We start from the raw sequence: 19,939 nt of genomic DNA on the forward strand, positions 1-19,939 counted from the left end.
TTAAAACTAGCAAGCTGGCACCAGTCAGTCTGTGAGTTTATCAAAGTGCAGTTATCAGTCACACTTTTATGATCATTTTAATTTAAAATGGTAATACTAACCGTCACAGTTATCATTATTACTATTAATGGTTACATTCTTAGTTAGAGCATAAAAAACATTGAAAACTTTCTAAATCAATTTTAAACATAACTAGAGCCCTCTAAAAATGAATTAACAACCATATACCGTATTTTTCGGAGTATATGTCGCACCGGCCGAAAATGCACACTAAAGAAGGAAAAAAACATATATAAGTCGCACTGGAGTATAAGTTGCATTTTTTGGGGAAATTTATTTGATAAAACCCAACACCAAGAATAGAAATTTGAAAGGCAATTTAAAATAAATAAAGAATAGTGAACAACAGGCTGAATAAGTGTACGTTATATGAGGCATAAATAACCAACTGAGAACGTGCCTGGTATGTTAACGTAACATATTATGGTAAGAGTCATTCAAATAACTATAACATATAGAACATGCTATACGTTTACCAAACAATCTGTCACTCCTAATCGCTAAATCCCATGAAATCTTATACGTCTAGTCTCTTGCGTGAATGAGCTAAATAATATTATTTGATATTTTACGGTAATGTGTTAATAATTTCACACGTAAGTCGCTCCTGAGTATAAGTCTAAGGCCAAACTATGAAAAAAACTGCAACTTATAGTCCGAAAAATACAGTACTGGTATGCGGCTTATAAACCGGTGCGGTTTATAGTCCGGAAAATGAGGTAATTTAACAATTAATTTAGGAGAAAACATTTTTACCTGAAAGAAAAAAGAAAAATTACATCAAGAATAAAAATTTGTTGTATGATTACGAGTGGAATCCTGGTTTGAGAAGAAGTGAGATGAAGAAGAAGAGGTGCCAACATTCGGTAAGCTGATATATATATTTTTTTCCTCACAGGGAGAGGCGTAGACAAGAGGAGGAGCAACTGGCTGAGGAGGTACCAAAGACAACCACCTTAACAGCTAACGTAGTGAGGAACACCTCCGAACACTTTAAAACAATGTCAACCATAAACCCATCCATCCATCCATCCATCTTCTTCCGCTTATCCGAGGTCAGGTCGCGGGGGCAGCAGCCTAAGCAGGGAAGCCCAGACTTCCCTCTCCCCAGCCACTTCGTCCAGCTCTTCCCGTGGGACCCCGAGGCGTTCCCAGGCCAGCCGGGAGACATAGTCTTCCCAACGTGTCCTGGGTCTTCCCCGCGGCCTCCTACCGGTCGGACGTGCCCTAAACACCTCCCTAGGGAGGCGTTCGGGTGGCATCCTGACCAGATGCCCGAACCACCTCATCTGGCTCCTCTCGATGTGGAGGAGCAGCGGCTTTACTTTGAGCTCCTCCCGGATGGCAGAGCTTCTCACCCTATCTCTAAGGGAGAGCCCCGCCACCCGGCGGAGGAAACTCATTTCGGCCGCTTGTACCCGTGATCTTGTCCTTTCGGTCATAACCCAAAGCTCATGACCATAGGTGAGGATGGGAACATAGATCGACCGGTAAATTGAGAGCTTTGCCTTCCGGCTCAGCTCCTTCTTCACCACAACGGATCGATACAGCGTCCGCATTACTGAAGACGCCGCACCGATCCGCCTGTCGATCTCACGATCCACTCTTCCCCCACTCGTGAACAAGACTCCGAGGTACTTGAACTCCTCCACTTGGGGCAAGATCTCCTCCCCAACCCGGAGATGGCACTCCACCCTTTTCCGGGCGAGAACCATGGACTCGGACTTGGAGGTGCTGATTCTCATCCCAGTCGCTTCACACTCAGCTGCGAACCGATCCAGTGAGAGCTGAAGATCCTGGCCAGATGAAGCCATCAGGACCACATCATCTGCAAAAAGCAGAGACCTAATCCTGCTGCCACCAAACCAGATCCCCTCAACGCCTTGACTGCGCCTAGAAATTCTGTCCATAAAAGTTATGAACAGAATCGGTGACAAAGGGCAGCCTTGGCGGAGTCCAACCCTCACTGGAAACGTGTCCGACTTACTACCGGCCATGCGGACCAAGCTCTGGCACTGATCATACAGGGAGCGGACTGCCACAATCAGACAGTCTGATACCCCGTACTCTCTGAGCACTCCCCACAGGACTTCCCGAGGGACACGGTCGAATGCCTTCTCCAAGTCTACAAAACACATGTAGACTGGTTGGGCAAACTCCCATGCACCCTCAAGGAACCTGCCGAGAGTATAGAGCTGGTCCACAGTTCCACGACCAGGACGAAAACCACACTGTTCCTCCTGAATCCGAGGTTCGACTATCCGGCGTAGCCTCCTCTCCAGTACACCTGAATAGACCTTACCGGGAAGGCTGAGGAGTGTGATCCCACGATAGTTAGAACACACCCTCCGGTTCCCCTTCTTAAAGAGAGGAACCACCACCCCGGTCTGCCAATCCAGTGGTACCGCCCCCGATGTCCACGCGATGCTGCAGAGTCTTGTCAACCAAGACAGCCCCACAGCATCCAGAGCCTTAAGGAACTCCGGGCGGATCTCATCTACCCCCGGGGCCTTGCCACCGAGGAGCTTTTTAACTACCTCAGCAACCTCAGCCCCAGAAATAGGAGAGCCCACCACAGACTCCCCAGGCACTGCTTCCTCATAGGAAGACGTGTTGGTGGGATTGAGGAGGTCTTCGAAGTATTCCCTCCACCGATCCACAACAGCCGCAGTCGAGGTCAGCAGAACACCATCCTCGCCATACACGGTGTTGATAGTGCACTGCTTCCCCTTCCTGAGGCGGCGGATGGTGGTCCAGAATTGCTTCGAAGCCGTCCGGAAGTCGTTTTCCATGGCCTCACCGAACTCCTCCCATGTCCGAGTTTTTGCCTCTGCGACCGCTGAAGCCGCATACCGCTTGGCCTGTCGGTACTTGTCCGCTGCCTCAGGAGTCCTATGAGCCAAAAGAACCCGATAGGACTCCTTCTTCAGCTTGACGGCATCCCTCACCGCCGGTGTCCACCAACGGGTTCTAGGATTACCGCCACGACAAGCACCAACTACCTTGCGGCCACAGCTCCAATCAGCCGCCTCGACAATAGAGGCGCGGAACATGGTCCATTCGGACTCAATGTCCAGCACCTCCCTCGTGACATGTTCAAAGTTCTTCCGGAGGTGGGAATTGAAACTCTCTCTGACAGGAGACTTTGCCAGACGTTCCCAGCAAACCCTCACAATGCGTTTGGGCCTTCCAGGTCTGTCCGGCATCCTCCCCCACCATCGCAGCCAACTCACCACCAGGTGGTGATCGGTAGAAAGCTCCGCCCCTCTCTTCACCCGAGTGTCCAAAACATGAGGCCGCAAATCCGATGACACAACTACAAAGTCGATCATGGAACTGCGGCCTAGGGTGTCCTGGTGCCAAGTGCACATATGGACACCCTTATGTTTGAACATGGTGTTCGTTATGGACAATCTGTGACGGGCACAAAAGTCCAATAACAAAACACCACTCGGGTTCAGATCCGGGCAGCCATTCTTCCCAATCACGCCTCTCCAGGTTTCACTGTCGCTGCCAACATGAGCATTGAAGTCCCCCAGTAGAACGAGGGAATCACCCGGGGGAGCACTCTCAAGTACTCCCTCGAGTGAATCCAAAAAGGGTGGGTACTCTGAGCTGCGGTTTGGCGCGTAAGCAGTCAGGACCCGTTCCCCCACCCGAAGGCGGAGGGAAGCTACCCTCTCGTCCACCGGGTTTAACTCCAACGTACAGGCTCTGAGCCGGGGGGAAACAAGAATTGCCACCCCAGCCCGTCGCCTCTCACTGCCGGCAACGCCAGAGTGGAAGAGAGTCCAGCCCCTCTCGAGAGAACTGGTTTCAGAGCCCTTGCTGTGCGTCGAAGTGAGTCCGACTATATCTAGCCGGAACTTCTCCACCTCGCGCACTAGCTCAGGCTCCTTCCCCCCCAGCGAGGTGACGTTCCACGTCCCAAGAGCTAGCTTCTGTAGCCGAGGATCGGACCGCCAAGTGCCCTGCCCTCGGCTGCCGCCCAGCTCACATTGCACCCGACCTCTATGACCCCTGCTATGGGTGGTGAGCCCATTGGAGAGGGGACCCACGTTGCCTCTTCGGGCTGTGCCCGGCCGGGCCCCATGGGGACAGGCCCGGCCACCAGGCGCTCGCCATCGTGCCCCACCTCGGGGCCTGGCTCCAGAGGGGGGCCCCGGTGACCCGCGTCCGGGCAAGGGAAATCTGGGTTCCTTGTTTGTTTTCTTCATAAAGGTCTTCGAGCTGCTCTTTTTCTGATCCCTCACCTAGGACCAGTTTGTCTTGGGAGACCCTACCAGGGGGCATAAAGCCCCCGGACAACATAGCTCCTAGGATCATTGAGACACGCAAACTCCTCTACCACGTTAAGGTGGCAGCTCAGAGAGGAGTATAAACCATAAACCAAACAAATAAATATAATTGCTAATATGAAGCTTTGGAAAGATGATCAGTTATTTAGGTTTGTGTTTACATCTTCGTGTCTCCTTCAGGCGTCCAGGAGGTGTGAACAGCAGCAGCAGGATGAGGAGCTGACATCTCAGACGTTCGCAGCTGTTACCTCCTCATCAGACTCCTTGGAGGAGGAGACAGCGAACTCCTTGAAGGAACAAGAGGAAACCTTGGAGGAGGAAGAGGCCAAGCGTCCTCAAGAGGCGTCTCAGGTGGAGGAGATCCTTCGCCTGGAGCGTGAGATCCAGTCCCTGCAGATGCAGAAGGAGCGCCAGGAGCTCTCCTTGACGGAGGCCTCCTTGCAGCGCCTCCAGCACCTGCGCGACCAGGAACTGCAGCGTCTGGAGGAGGAGGCGTGCAAGGCGGCGCAGCATTTCTTGCAGTCGCTCAACTTCGACGAGATCGACGAGTGCGTGAGGAACATCGAGAGCTCGCTGGCCGTGGAAGGGCGAGTGAAGGAGGAAGAGGAAGTGGACGAAGGCTTTGGCGCCGACGAGGAGGCCTTCAAGGACTCTCCCAACCCAAGCGAGCACGGCCACTCTGACGGCCAGCGCACCAGCGGCATCCGCACCAGCGACGACTCCTCCGAAGAGGACCCGTATGCCAACGACGGCGTGATCCCGCCTCTGCCGCCGACCACAGTGCTCCTCCATTCTCAGCCTCTAATGCCGCCGCCCGCCACCTGCCTCCTCACCTCCTCCGTCAAGGAGGAGCCTCTTTCCGACCGCCCTGTAGAGCTCATCCCTCCTGACGAGGACTCCGACTACGACCAGGACGACTACGACGAGGGCGCCATCGTGTCCAGCGGGAGCGTGGCGTTCTCCAACCCCCGCAGCGAGCAATGGTCTCCCGACTACCGCGGCTCCTTGGGGACCTACAGCAGCTCGGGCGTGTACCGCTTCGGATCAGAGGGGGCGCAGTCCTCGGTGCGTTGATCATTACACGTTCGCCTGAGAAGGTTTCTGATGGTCTTCTTGTGTTCTCGTCAGTTTGAGGACAGCGAGGAGGACTTTGACAGGTTTGACACGGATGACGAGCTGTCCTACCGCAGAGATTCCGTCTACAGCTGCGTCACGCTTCCGTACTTCCACAGCTTCCTGCACGTCAAAGGTGGGTCCGCCATTAGCACCACACCAGTCAGACCACCCACACCTCGACTCTCTTCTGCCCCCGCAGGCGGCCTGATGAACACTTGGAAGCGGCGTTGGTGCGTGCTCAAGGACGAGACCTTCCTCTGGTTCCGCGCCAAACAGGAAGCGCTGAAGCAAGGCTGGCTGCACAAGAAAGGAGGCGGATCGTCCACGCTGTCACGGCGCAACTGGAAGCGCCGCTGGTTCGTTCTGCGCCAGAGCAAGTTCATGTACTTTGAGAACGACGGCGAGGACAAACTGAAAGGAGTGCTGGACATGCACGCCGCCACGTGAGCGAGCGCCGGACAGTGTGCGAGGGCTTTGTTGTCGGCCCACGTTGTTGACGTGTTTTGTCGATGTCGCCCGCAGGGAAGTCATCGATAACACGCACAAGGAGAACGGGATCAACATCGTGATGCCTGAGAGGACGTACCACCTGGTGGCAGAGTCTGCTGAGGACGCCAGGTGAGCGTTTGTGTCATGTGACCATGTTTCCTCTCACACTGCAAAAAAGACCTGTCAAAGTATAAGATCAATAGACTACATTTTATTATTTACTAATTTTTGTTACCGTATTTTTCGGAGTATAAGTCGCACCTGCTAAAAATGCATAATAAAAAAGGAAAAAAAACATATATAAGTCGCACTGGAGCCCGGCCAAACTATGAAAAAAACTGCGACTTATAGTCCGAAAAATACGGTACTTTTTAGGGGGAAAAACAGCATTTGATGTATTTTTTAGTATAAGTCGCTCCGGAGTATAAGTCGCACCGGCCGAAAATGCATAATAAAAAAGGAAAAAACATATATAAGTCGCACTGGAGTATAAGTGTACGTTATAAACGACGCATAAATAACCAACTGAGAACGTGCCTGGTATGTTAACGTAACATATTATGGTAAGAGTCATTCAAATAACTATAACATATAGAACATGCTATACGTTTACCAAACAATCTGTCACTCCTAATCGCTAAATCCCATGAAATCTTATACGTCTAGTCTCTTACGTGAATGAGCTAAATAATATTTTTTGATATTTTACGGTAATGTGTTAATGATTTCACACATAAGTCGCTCCTGAGTATAAGTCGCACCCCCAGCCAAACTATGAAAAAAACTGCGACTTATAGTCCGAAAAATACGGTATTCCTGTCAAAAAACCCATTAAAGAAATTTTTATTTGAACTAATAATAAATACTAGATTTTAGGGAAAAATACTAAAAACTAGTGAAAAAATAACTAGGTGCATTGACAGATAATTTTACTTGATAAAACGTCCTAATTAAGATTTGCACATCTACAAATTAGCGAGACCTTTAAGCTAGAAAAAAGTATTTTATTCTGAAAACAAGCATAAACTTGCAATAAACACATATTTATCTTAAATAATAATAAATACTAGAGTTTAGGAAAAAATACTAAAAACTAGTGAAAAAATAACGAGCTGCATTGGCAGATAATTTTACATGATAAAACATTCTAATTAAGATTTGTATATCTAGAAATTAGTGAGATCTTTAAGATAGAAAAAAGTATTTTATTCTGAAAACAGGCAGAAACTTGGAACTCTCAAAATTAGGCATCTTTCAGATGGTGCAAAATATTTAAAAGCAATTTTCTGCGTGGGGGAAAATCCAAATATCTTATTTCAATAGTTATATTCTCAATTTAACATTTTAAAACTAAAATAGAAAACATAATTAGTCATGCTAAAATTAACATTAGTCAATGACTAAAAATAATAAGTACAAGAATAATAGGATATTGAGACTGATTTGGTGGATTTAAAGATTCCTTTTTTATTTATAAATGAAATTGTAAATGGGTATTTGGTGGGTAGATTTTTAAATGTATTGTATTGTATTTTGCATATTATATGATGATGTATATTTTAACTGTGGGTCCCTGTCCATAAGCTGTGTGCTTCTCGGGATGACTTTTTTGCAAAACGAACTCTGATATTAACAAAATAAACAATAATGAATTAAAAAAGTATGTCTGAAAATAAATAATAATACTAAATAGCTCTTAAAACTAGGGACATTTCTAAAAATAAAATCTTAAACCTTAGCAAATGGCAAATAATTTGCAGTGTGCACCTTCACAACTTCCTGATGATGACCATGCTGTCTCCACGGTAACAGCCAGTGGTTCAGCGTGCTGAGTCAGGTCCACAGCTCCACAGAGCAGGAGATCGGAGAGATGCACGACGAGCAGGCCAACCCCCAAAACGCCGTGGTAAGTGTGGAGCGGCCGCAGAGCATGATGGGAAGTCAGCGTGACCGTGACTGAAGATGCTTCTTTCTCTCTCTCAGGGCACACTGGACGTGGGCATGATCGATTCCGTGTGCGCGTCAGACAGTCCGGAGAGGTGAGGACACGCCTTCCAGCACCTTTTCCCGTCATTTCTGTATTGGTGTCATGTGATCGTGAACGTTGTCGTTAGGCCCAACTCCTTCGTCATCATCACTGCTAATCGGGTGTTGCACTGCAACGCCGACACGCCCGAGGAGATGCACCACTGGATCACGCTGCTGCAGCGCTCCAAGGGGGACGCCCGGGTGGATGGGCAGGAGTTCATCATACGAGGTGAGGACATGACACATCGTTAGTGGGAAAACTGTTTAAACACATGTTTCGTTGTCCTTTGATTTATTGGTGCAGTAGGAAGATAGAAATGACATAGAAAGTGATTTAAAAGACAAGTTAATGTGTTTTCATGATGCCTGGCTCAGGTTGGCTCCACAAGGAGATGAAGAACAGCACAAAGTCGTCTCTGAAGCTGAAGAAGCGCTGGTTCCTCCTTACCCACAATTCCCTGGACTACTACAAAAGCTCGGAGCGCAACGCTCTGAAGCTGGGAACTGTGGTGCTCAACAGCTTGTGCTCGGTGGCACCGCCTGATGAAACTGTCTTCAAAGAGAGCGGTCAGAAAGGAATCTTTTTTTACAAGTTGTGTGTGCGTGTGCGTGTGTGTGTGTGTGTGTGTGTGTGTGTGCGTGCGTGCGTGCGTGCGTGCGTGCGTGCGTGCGTGCGTGCGTGCGTGCGTGCGTTTTTCCACTGCCAACACTTCTACTCTTCACAGGATACTGGAACGTTATCGTGTACGGCCGCAAGCACTCGTACCGCCTCTACTGTAAGCTCCTGAACGAGGCCACGCGATGGGCCAGCGCCATCCAGAACGTTATTGACGCCAAAGCTCCCATCGACACGCCGACACAGCAGCTCATCCAGGACATCAAGGTAGGGGCTCGCCAAGTGTTTCTTTTATGACTCAGCATTATCATCTTTAAAGGCATGTTTAGTTAGGTCAGGGGTCGGCAACCCGCGGCTCCGGAGCCGCATGCGGCTCTTTGATCACTCTGATGCGGCTCAGCAGCTTACTTGCTGAACCCCCCAATTTTCCCGTGAGACTTCCGGATTTCAGTACCTCTCGCAGAAAACTCCCGGGATTAATATTCACCGATTTTCACCCATACAGCTATAATAAGGGCGTGCCATGATGGTACAACATTTGGCGCCCTCTACAACCTGTATTAACAGCGTGCCAGCCCAACACTTGTTATACAATATACATCTTCTGCTTGCACACGTACGTGACAGCAAGGCATACTTGGTCAACAGCCACACAGGTTACACTGACGGTGACCATATAAAACAACTTTAACACTCTTACTAATAATGCGCCACACTTTGAACCAAAACCAAACAAGAATGACAAACACATTTCGGGAGAACATCTGCACCTTAACACAACAGAACAAACACCCAGAATCCCATGCAGCCCTGACTCTTCCGGGCTACATTATACACCCCTGCTACCACCAAACCCCGCCCCCACCCCAAGCCTGCTCCCTCACACATCAACCCCCCCCCCCCCCCCCCTCCCTCCCTCTGTGCGTCGGTTGAGGTGGGCGGGGTTTGGTAGCGGTGGTGTATTATGTAGCCCGGAAGAGTTAGGGCTGCATGGGATTCTGGGTATTTGTCCTGTTGTGTTTATGTTGTGTTACAGTGCAGATGTTCTCCCAAAATGTGTTTGTCATTCTTGTTTGGTGTGGGTTCACAGTGTGGCGCATTATTACTAAGAGTGTTAAAGTTCTTTTTTATACCGCCACCGTCAGTGTAACCTGTGTGGTTGTTGAGTAAGTATGCCTTGCTGTCACCTACGTGAGCAAGCGGAAGCCCCATTCAACATGTGGCTGACCAGGCACGCTGGTTGTAGTGGGCGCTATATGCTGTATCATCACGACAAGCATGACGCTGACAACCGCTATTCATTTAAAACCCGCGAGCCGCACCAGCTTAAAAATTCCATAAAAGGTGTGGGCCGCGTGTCTGAGACCCTTGGTTTATAAATAACACAAAGCAAAAAAAAAACTGTGTATGCATTGTTATTTCATTTAAAATTTCAAAAATGTTTGCGGCTCCCATTGTTTACTATAATTTGTGAAACTGGTCAAAATGGCTCTTTGACTGGTAAAGGTTGCCGACCACTGAGTTAGGTTAGTCTTAGACTTAGACAAACTTCATTGATCTACAAGGGAAATTGTTCCCCACAGTAGCTCAGTTACAAAGGATGGAAAGGATAATGCAGTTATAAAGTAGACTAAAAGTGTACCATACTAGCAATATAACCCATATGTAATATTTACATATTTTATATACACTATATAATATATACTAATAGTAATACTAACTAATAGTAGGGCTGTGAATCGTTGGGCACTACACGATTCGATTTGATTCTTGGGGGTAATGATTCGATTCAAAACCATTCTCAATTCAAAATCCATCCATCCATCCATTTTCTACCGCTTATTCCCTTTGGGGTCGCGGGGGGCGCTGGAGCCTATCTCAGCTACAATCGGGCGGAAGGCGGGGTACACCCTGGACAAGTCGCCACCTCATCGCAGGGCCAACACAGATAGACAGACAACATTCACACTCACATCCACACACTAGGGCCAATTTAGTGTTGCCAATCAACTTATCCCCAGGTGCATGTCTTTGGAGGTGGGAGGAAGCCGGAGTACCCGGAGGGAACCCACGCAGTCACGGGGAGAACATGCAAACTCCACACAGAAAGATCCCGAGCCCGGGATTGAACCCAAGACTACTCAGGACCTTCGTATTGTGAGGCAGATGCACTAACCCCTCTGCCACCGTGAAGCCCTCAATTCAAAATCAATACTTTTTTAATAACATTAAGTGCCAGTTCTATAATTAACTACATTCCTCCATAAAATAAAATAAAATTCTACCCAAACATTTTAATAAAGTCAAATACAAATAAGTCAACAAGAGAATTATCCAACACTTTTCTAAATCAAATCTGTACAGCAGCATGTAAACGTTTGTGGCGCAATGCCACGGCAAGATTAAAGCACCTTCAAAATAGGTTTTTCATTTTTATTTTTTACATGACAACACTTTTTTTTTTTTTTACATGAAAACACATGTAAGTGATATATAATGGACATACTGTATTATCACAGGTGTCAAACTCAAGGCCCGTAGGGCCAAATCTGGCCCGCCACATTATTTATATGGCCGCGAAAGCATGGAAATAATATGAGTTAATAAAATGCTTAATCTTTTCTCACTAAATATATTTGTTGTTTCCCTTTTGACATTAAAAATCATATACTGCATGCAATTGCATATCTTTTCAAATTCAATATTATCAAAATAATATATTATCATGTATTCCAAAAATATTTGTTGTTATGTAATTAAATATCTGCTTGATTTATGATTTCAAAACAAATGATCAATCAAATTGTAGACTGTAAAATTGACAATAGATTTTACGGTTAAATTCCGCCGACTGAGTTTTTTACCGGTACTGTAAAATCAACTTTAGTACTGTTTTTTCCCATATACACAGTAAGACACTAAAACATTAAAAAACACACAAAAAAAACATTAAAACAACAAGATTTTAAGGTATAAAAAAAACAAAAAACTGTCAGCTCTGTTACAATCGTCTAAACCAGGGGTCCCCAAACTACGGCCCACGGGCCGGATCCGGCCCCCCAGCATCCAAAATCCAGCCCACAGGAAGTCCCAAGTGATTATTTATTTATTTTATTATTATTTTTTAATCTTTCCTTTCTAATCCATTTTCTACCGCTTGTTACTCTTGGTGTCTCCTAGCCGCTCAGGCAAATCATATTGTCTAAAAATGAATTTTCCCATCGATAACATGACAATGTTAAATGTTGATGAACATCAATGTTAAATGATGTTAAATGACAAAACGGATTATAAAAACAATGTATATATATATATATATATATATATATATATATATATAAATACATATATATATATATATATATATATATATATATATATATATATATATATATATATATATATATATATATATATATATATATATATACACAGCCTGGCCCCTGGCCAAATTTTTTTAACCCAATGCGGCCCCCGAGTCAAAAAGTTTGGGGACCCCTGGTCTAAACAGTGGTATTCGTTTTCTATTCCATTCCATTTATTCAAATGTTTTTATATGCTGTAAAAAAAAACACTACTTTTACTGTCAATTCTTGTGACTGAGCTGCCAGTTTTTAAAGTAAAATTTTAATATTTTTTGTACTGTTAATGTAATAAATAAAATCCTGCGAAAACAGGCTTGTAGGGATGATATAGCTTCTGCTTTTTTTCCTGACCTAACGTATACTGTTAATGTATTATCTATATACAAGGGCGCGGCCACCGCTGCTGCCCACTGCTCCCCTCACCTCCCAGGGGGTGATCAAGGGTGATGGGTCAAATGCAGAGAATAATTTCGCCACACCTAGTGTGTGTGTGACAATCATTGGTACTTTAACTTTAACTTTAATACATGTATATTCACATATTACTCATTGTTAAAAGCAGCCCTCTGAGGGCAACCATAACTGCGATGTGGCCCTCAATGAAAACGAGTTTGACACCCCTGCCGTATATATAGTCTTTTGAAAAACAGCTCAAATATCGTAAAAACAGTGCTCATTATTTTATTTAGAAAAAAACCCCAATGCATCTAAATCGTAGTTATCTGGTCGCGCACATGAACGGAGAAAGTTAAAGAGGACGGTATTTTAAGCTATTTATTGCATTTCTTGCCAGTGTAAACTATCCTAGTTCTTTTGACATTTCTACCGACAATAACGTTCAACTTTACGCCGGGTGCATATTTGAACCTCTGTTTGGACGTCTGTGTGGAAAGTGCATTTGTCCCCGTGCGTGTGTGGCTTTTCTCCAGTTTCCTCCCAAAAATATGTCGCCTGTCAAGCGGTGTCCTTCCGTGTACTGGCTGAGGTTCTGCAGAGGCCTGCGCATGCTTTTCCTGCACGGAATCCGGCTTGATCCTTGATCAGCTCAGCGTCCACCTGCAGCGCCATTGGACTGCAACCAAATATTAATGATGTCAGTAACCAAAGAAGGTGTTCCTGTGTTGTGTGCAGGAGAACTGTCTGAACAGTGAAGTGGTGGAGCAGATCTACAAGAGGAACCCCATCCTTCGCTACAGCCACCACCCTCTGCACTCCCCCCTGCTGCCCCTCCCCTACGGAGACATCCACCCCACAGGTGAGTCACATGACCAGGTCTGAGCTTGCGCTGACCAGCGGTTTCACGTCCTCTTGTCCCGGTTCTGTTCAGCCCAGAGGAGCAGGACCTACAGCACGCTGCAAGAAGAAGCCCTCAAGGTGTTTGGCTCTCTGCAGCACCTGGAGGGCGTGGCTGACCCCGTGCCCATCATCCAGGGGGTCCTGCAGGCGGGCCAGGAGCTCAGACCTCTGAGGGACGAGCTGTACTGCCAGCTGGTCAAGCAGACCACGCTGCCACCTCATCCTGCCGGTCCTGGTAACCTGAGCCGCTGGAAGATGTTGGCCTGCATGTCCTGCACCTTCATCCCCACCAGGAGCATCCTCAGATACCTCAAGTTCCACCTCAAGAGGTCAGTGTCCTGATGGACATCTCCTTAGATCCTAGTCTTCTGACCCCAACACGCACGCTTCCCTTTCTGCAGGACTCGGGAGCTCTTCCCAAACTCTGAAATGGAGCGCTACGCCTGCTTCGCCCTGGACTCCCTGAAGAAGACCCGCTGCAGGGAGAACGTGCCGTCCCAGGAGGAGATCCGCGCCGTCATCGCTCGGCAGGACATGAGCACCACCGTGCACTGTCATGGCGGAGGATGCTGCAAGATCACCATCAACTCGCACACCACCGCCGGAGAAGTGAGCCACCTTTGCACGGACGTCTATGCTCCGCCAGCGGGGCGTGGACCTGATGGCGTTGACGTGTGTTCAGGTGGTGGAGAAGTTGCTGCGTGGTCTGGCCATGGAGGACAGCAGGAACATGTTTGCTCTCTTCGAACACAACCACGTCGCCGAGAAAGCCATCGAGAACCGCATGGTGGTGGCGGACGTGCTCGCCAAGTTTGAAAGGTAAGCGCTCCCTTGTGGGCCTTAAGGGTGTAACGGTACACAAACATTTTGGTCCGGTACGTACCTCGGTTTAGAGGTCACGGTTCAAGTTCATTTTCGGTACAGTAAGAAAACAACAAAATATGCATTTTTTTGGTTATTTATTTACCAAATTTGTAAACAATGGTTTTATCCTTTTAACATTAGGAACACTATAATAATTCTGCCCAAAAATAGAAATAGCTGTGTGTGTGATGGATGTGAGCCACCACTAGGCTGATCAGTGCAACAGCAGGCAGTCATGAATGATAAGCATAACAATAACATACATCTACACACAGGGTCCATTGCCAGGGTTCATGTGGTCGATTGATTGATTGAGACTTTTATTAGTAGATTCCACAGTGAAGTACATATTCTGTACAATTGACCACTAAATGGTAACACCCCAATAAGTTTTTCAACTTGTTTAAGTCGGGGTCCACTTAAATTGATTCATGATACATATATATACTATCAGATATACTATCATCATAATACAGTCATCACACAAGATAATCATCATGTATACATTGAATTATTTACATTATTTACAATCCGGGGTGTGGGGGGGGGGGTTTGGTTGTTATCATCAGTCATCAACAATTGAGAACAGAGAAATGGATATTGAAACAGTGTAGGTCTGACTTGGTAGGATATGGACAGCAAGTAGTGGGCATAGAGAGAGAGATCAGAAGGCATTAGAAAAAGTATCTACATTTGATTGTTTACATTTGATTATTAACAATCCGGGGAGGGTGTTAGTTTAGGGTTGAAGTTTAGTTTAGTTTGTATAAACATATAAACTAAACAACATATATAAAATAAAAACTAAATAAGATAAGGCTCAGAATGGTTTCTTAACAAAACCTTTCTACATATAAAGTGCTTTTCTTGATTGATTGATTGAGACTTGTATCAATCAATCATTCAATCAATGTTTATTTATAAAGCCCTAAATCACAAGTGTCTCAAAGGGCTGCACAAGCCACAGCGACATCCTCGGTACAGAGCCCACATAAGGGCAAGGAAAAACTCACCCCAGTGGGACGTCAATGTGAATGACTATGAGAAACCTTGGAGAGGACCGCATATGTGGGTAACCCCCCCCTCTAGGGGAGACCGAATGCAATGGATGTCGAGTGGGTCTGACATAATATTGTGAGAGTCCAGTCCATAGTGGATCCAACATAATAGTAAGAGTCCAGTCCATAGTGGGGCCAGCAGGACACCATCCCGAGCGGAGACCGGTCAGCAGCGCAGAGATGTATTAGTATTAGTATTTGTATTAGTAGATTGAACAGTACAGTACATATTCCGTACAATTGACCACTAAATGGTAACACCCCAATAAGTTTTTCCACTTGTTTAAGTCGGGGTCCACGTCCATCAACATTAAACTGCCTCAAATTGTTGCTCAGATTAAATAAAATGACAAAACTTTTCTTCTACATATAAAAAGTGCAACATTAAACAGTTTCAAGTCAACTCAGCCTCAGATTAACTTTTCTTTCCCCCCACCAGCCTTTAACCTTGGTAACTTTCACTCAATCTTCATGTTTTTTGCCAGAAAAATCAGTTTATCCACATTATCTGCAGAAAGAGCAGACCTGCTTGCAGTTACAATGTCTCAGTGGGTCAAAATCTAGTTTTTAATGCAATATGGTCTTAAATCTGCTGCTATAAAAACATTTGTTATTGCTTTAGCCCTGCCTGACTCGCCGAGGAGAGGCTGCTTGAATGCGATGTTTGCACGACGCTCGTCTTTATCTTCGTTGAAGCGATGTTCACTTGGGGGTGGTGCCGCTTCAAATGGGTTAGCATGTTTGACGTGTTGGCAGAAGCATGCCTTACCGCTGCTGAACAATGTCGGCAAACCTCCGTCCTCCATTGTTGTATCGCACCGCGTAGCCTTAGTGTTCCCAAACGGGAGATCTTAACGAGGCAGGAGGGTCTTCCAGCTCTGGCTTTTACATGTTGTCGTAGTCCGGTCGCTGCTAGCATGCCGTGTGTTGTGCCTCGGTGTGCATTGTTTACACAACGTGCGCTACGTTACTTAATATGTCCGTGTGGAAACTCGTTCGGTGCATCTCCGAACTGAACCGAAGCGGTTCAATACAAATACACGTACCGTTACACCCCTAGTGGGCCTGCGTTGTAACAGCGGGGTTTTAACTCCACCTCCATGTGTCAGACTGTCTGCCAGTCAGGAAGAGATGAACACAGGCTGGAAGTTCTACTTCAAACTCTACTGCTTTGTGGACATGGACAAGGTTCCTAAAGACAGCGTGGAGTTCGCCTTCATGTTCGAGCAGGTCAGGTTTCACTCGCTGTTCGGAATATTTAGTGAGACAGAGAGACGTTTGTGAATGTCAGTACTTCCTGTGTGCGTGCAGGCCCATGAAGCCGTGATCCGCGGTCGCTATCCTGCTCCAGAAGAGACTCTTCAGTTCCTGGCAGCGCTGAGACTTCAGTACCTGCTAGGAGACCACAGCGCCCACAGCGCCCTTCCAGAGATGGCCCAGGTGTTCCCCATGGCGCGGCTGCGGGCCCGGGTGCAGAAATCCGCCAGGACTTTTGCTCCGGGCGGCGGCTCGGCGTCAGAGCGCTCTGGAACGTCGGAGAGGAAATGCTCCAGCTTCCTGGAGGGAACGCTGAGGCGGAGCTTCCGGAGCAGTTCCATCAGCCAGCAGAAGCTGGACGAGGAGAACAGCCTGGAAGCTTGGATGAGGGAGGAGGTGTCGGCGGTACGGACCTGCGTGGTTGACAAGTGGAGGAAGCTGCAGGGCATGGAGCAGGAGCACGCCATGGTCAAGTACATGGCGCTGGTCAAGGAGTGGCCCGGATACGGATCCACGCTCTTTAACGTGCAGGTGTGCAGATCTTCTCAAGCGGAACGTTCCACATCCAAACATCTTCTCATCTCTGACCTTCTTCCTCCTCAGTGCCGCGATGGAGCGTTCCCGTCTGAGCTGTGGCTCGGCGTCAGTCGAGACGCCATTTCTGTGTACAAGCGAGGCGAGCCGTGGCCTCTGGAAGTCTTTCCTTACGAGCAGATCCTCGCCTTCGGAGCTCCTCTGGCCAACGCCTACAAGATCACCGTAGAAGGACGAGAACTGCACTTTGAAACACACATGGTGCGTCAAACTCTTGCTTTTATTTTTAAGTACTTTTTATTTTGAAAATATTTTTGTTAAGTTCTGGTCTCGTGGTACGCTAAGGAATCACTTACTGTATTTTTCGGACTATAAGTCGCAGTTTTTTTCATAGTTTGGCCGGGGGTGCGACTTATACTCAGGAGCGACTTATGTGTGAAATGATTAACACATTACCGTAAAATATCAAATCATATTATTTAGCTCATTCACGTAAGAGATTAGACGTATAAGATTTCATGGGATTTAGCGATTAGGAGTGACAGATTGTTTGGTAAACGTATAGCATGTTCTATATGTTATAGTTATTTGAATGACTCTTACCATAATATGTTACGTTAACATACCAGGCACGTTCTCAGTTGGTTATTTATGCCTCATATAATGTACACTTATTCAGCCTGTTGTTCACTATTCTTTATTTATTTTAAATTGCCTTTCAAATGTCTATTCTTGGTGTTGGGTTTTATCAAATACATTTCCCCCAAAAATGCGACTTATGTTTTTTTCCTTCTTTATTATGCATTTTCGGCCAGTGCGACTTATACTCCGAAAAATACGGTAACTAAATATTGTAATGACGTGATTCGAGCCGTTATCAACGGTTTATCAGCCTTCAAAGGAAGCCGTTACAATCAGACGCCAAAATAAACAATTAGGACACAAAAAGAACCGTCCATCGGTCATTTCTATCACTCGACACTCGTGGGAACGGAATGTTCCGTCCTCTCCCTGTCTCCCCGTCAATCAACACGCAGAACATACGACATACAGACGAACATTGGCAGAGAAAGCTGCATGTAGTAATGATGCCTTCAGGGCCATGGGAAGCCCCAACATCTCACAACGTTGACTAAGCTACATGAGGAACATAAAGATATGAACATAAAGACCCAGTCCATTACAATACAACTAAAACAAAGTAAAAAAAAAAACATTAACTTCTGTTCAAAATATCTTATCAACCAAATGAAAGCCGAAACAAAATTAGCAGTGTTACTGTTCAAAATGTGAATGTTTCAGTGGCCAAAAATATAGCCTTGTTTTTAATGAATACTTAGGATTACTACGCTACTATAGTTGAATGTTTTGTCATTGTGGAGGTACTTGGAGAGCTCAGTGTTTTCTTGGTGAAAAAAGTTAGACCTTTTCTTTTTTGAGAATGTACTGAATGATTGTACTTTTTTTTTATTAAAGTACCTCTTTTGTCTAATGCATGTTACTGAGTTAACTTATCCTAGTTAAGTGTCAACTAGGGTAAGTTAATTAAGTTAGTGTTATTGAGTTAAGCGATCCAAATGCTAAGTTAACTTATTCCAGTTAGTGTTACCTCATCAAAACTAAGTAGTTAGCCCAATTAAGCTAGTTTTACTGAGTTAACAATTATCCTAGTAAAGTTAACAATTTACCCTAACTAGTATAAATTAACTTACCCTTGTTTGCCTTAACTAAGCTTAGTTAAGGCAAACAAGGATAAGTTAACTCAAAGTGTTCAAGAGGTATGTTATCCTAGTTATAGTTAAGCGTTACCTCATTAAAACTTTAACTAGCTAACTTATCTCAGTCTCAGACTTTTAACATAAGATAAGTTAACTCATCTTTGTTAGAGTAATATTAACTCATTAAGTTTAATTGCTAATGAGATAACTTATCTTTATATAGTTAACCTACTACAACAAATTAAACGGAGTAAAACTATTAACTTATCTCAGTTAAGCTACTTTTACTGATTTATGTATCCTAATTGAAGTTAACACTTGAAAGTTTACTCATTAACACCAAGTTACCGCATTTGCACTTGAACCGAATAAGTTAACTTGTCCTAGTCAAAGTTAAATTGAAGCACTGTGTGTATGTGTGTGTGTGGTGCAGGTGATGGACATCGCCAAGCTGATGAAGGCGTACGTCAGCATGATGGTGAAGAAGCGTTACAGCAACTGTCAATCAATCAGCAGTCACGGCAGTCAATCCAGCCCCTGGTAACGCCAAGCAACATGTATGTTCCAGAAGGTTCACACCTGATACCTCACTACACAGTTCTAGCTGGCTCTGGTACTTGGTGCTCTAAGATGCAGTAACCCTACACCCCAGAAGGGGGCAGCAGTCAGTCATTGTGGTTCAGTGAAGAGTTCAGTCGTGAAGAAGAAATGAATGTAAATAGATAAAGTTGTATTTTTGAGGTGAATATTTGTAATTTTAAAACACGATTCTTTCTTGTCAGCACCAAAACAAGTTTGTTTGAATGTAAAATGAAAGTTTGACGTGTTAATTGGCCGACTGACCAGGTGAAAGTGGCCGCACAAGTGCCTGCTCAAAAACACACAATAGTCCATTTCCTCTGGCTCTTGTGTGTCCTATCCCAACTGGACATAAAGTTTGGGCCCTCACAGAACTTGGTCCACTAAACATGAATTCATCTTTTGACGTCAGATTACGAGATGTCAGTGGAGCTCCGCAGGCGGTAGGTCCATTCAAAGACGCGTTCAGATTTCTCCCACAGTGCCTTGCTGTATATTTCTTACTCTTTCTGTGCAATGTTTATACTTAAATATATATATATATAGTCCAGCATCACTTGGCTGTACATTTCATGTTGTTTATGCTTTGGGATGATGGCCACATGGCTCTTTTGTTTGATGTTGGGGGACCACTGTGACAATAAACAACTTCAAGCCAAAT

General features: G+C 45.7%; 1 protein-coding gene across 5 annotated transcripts in view; it reads left to right on the forward strand.

Moving 5' to 3' along the window:
• Positions 1–19,938, forward strand: part of myo10 (myosin X) — a 166,105-nt gene extending 146,167 nt beyond the window's left edge. For 4 of the 5 annotated variants that reach the window (XM_072915215.1, XM_061979123.2, XM_072915216.1 and 1 more), the window contains exons 25-42: positions 959–1,031; positions 4,539–5,423; positions 5,487–5,607; positions 5,674–5,917; positions 5,997–6,092; positions 7,776–7,869; positions 7,947–8,002; positions 8,078–8,220; positions 8,367–8,558; positions 8,717–8,874; positions 13,104–13,227; positions 13,300–13,597; positions 13,670–13,877; positions 13,951–14,087; positions 16,300–16,420; positions 16,502–16,978; positions 17,051–17,242; positions 19,133–19,938. In XM_072915215.1, the coding sequence (XP_072771316.1) occupies positions 959–1,031; positions 4,539–5,423; positions 5,487–5,607; positions 5,674–5,917; positions 5,997–6,092; positions 7,776–7,869; positions 7,947–8,002; positions 8,078–8,220; positions 8,367–8,558; positions 8,717–8,874; positions 13,104–13,227; positions 13,300–13,597; positions 13,670–13,877; positions 13,951–14,087; positions 16,300–16,420; positions 16,502–16,978; positions 17,051–17,242; positions 19,133–19,243 (3,730 nt within the window). In that variant the 3' untranslated portion in view covers positions 19,244–19,938. The remainder of the gene's footprint in view (positions 1–958; positions 1,032–4,538; positions 5,424–5,486; positions 5,608–5,673; positions 5,918–5,996; positions 6,093–7,775; positions 7,870–7,946; positions 8,003–8,077; positions 8,221–8,366; positions 8,559–8,716; positions 8,875–13,103; positions 13,228–13,299; positions 13,598–13,669; positions 13,878–13,950; positions 14,088–16,299; positions 16,421–16,501; positions 16,979–17,050; positions 17,243–19,132) is intronic. The other variant, XM_061979124.2, reaches the window with a different exon arrangement.
• Position 19,939: the final 1 nt, after the last annotated feature.

This window comes from Nerophis lumbriciformis, linkage group LG19 (genome assembly GCF_033978685.3).
Source record: "Nerophis lumbriciformis linkage group LG19, RoL_Nlum_v2.1, whole genome shotgun sequence".
NCBI lineage: Eukaryota > Metazoa > Chordata > Actinopteri > Syngnathiformes > Syngnathidae > Nerophis > Nerophis lumbriciformis.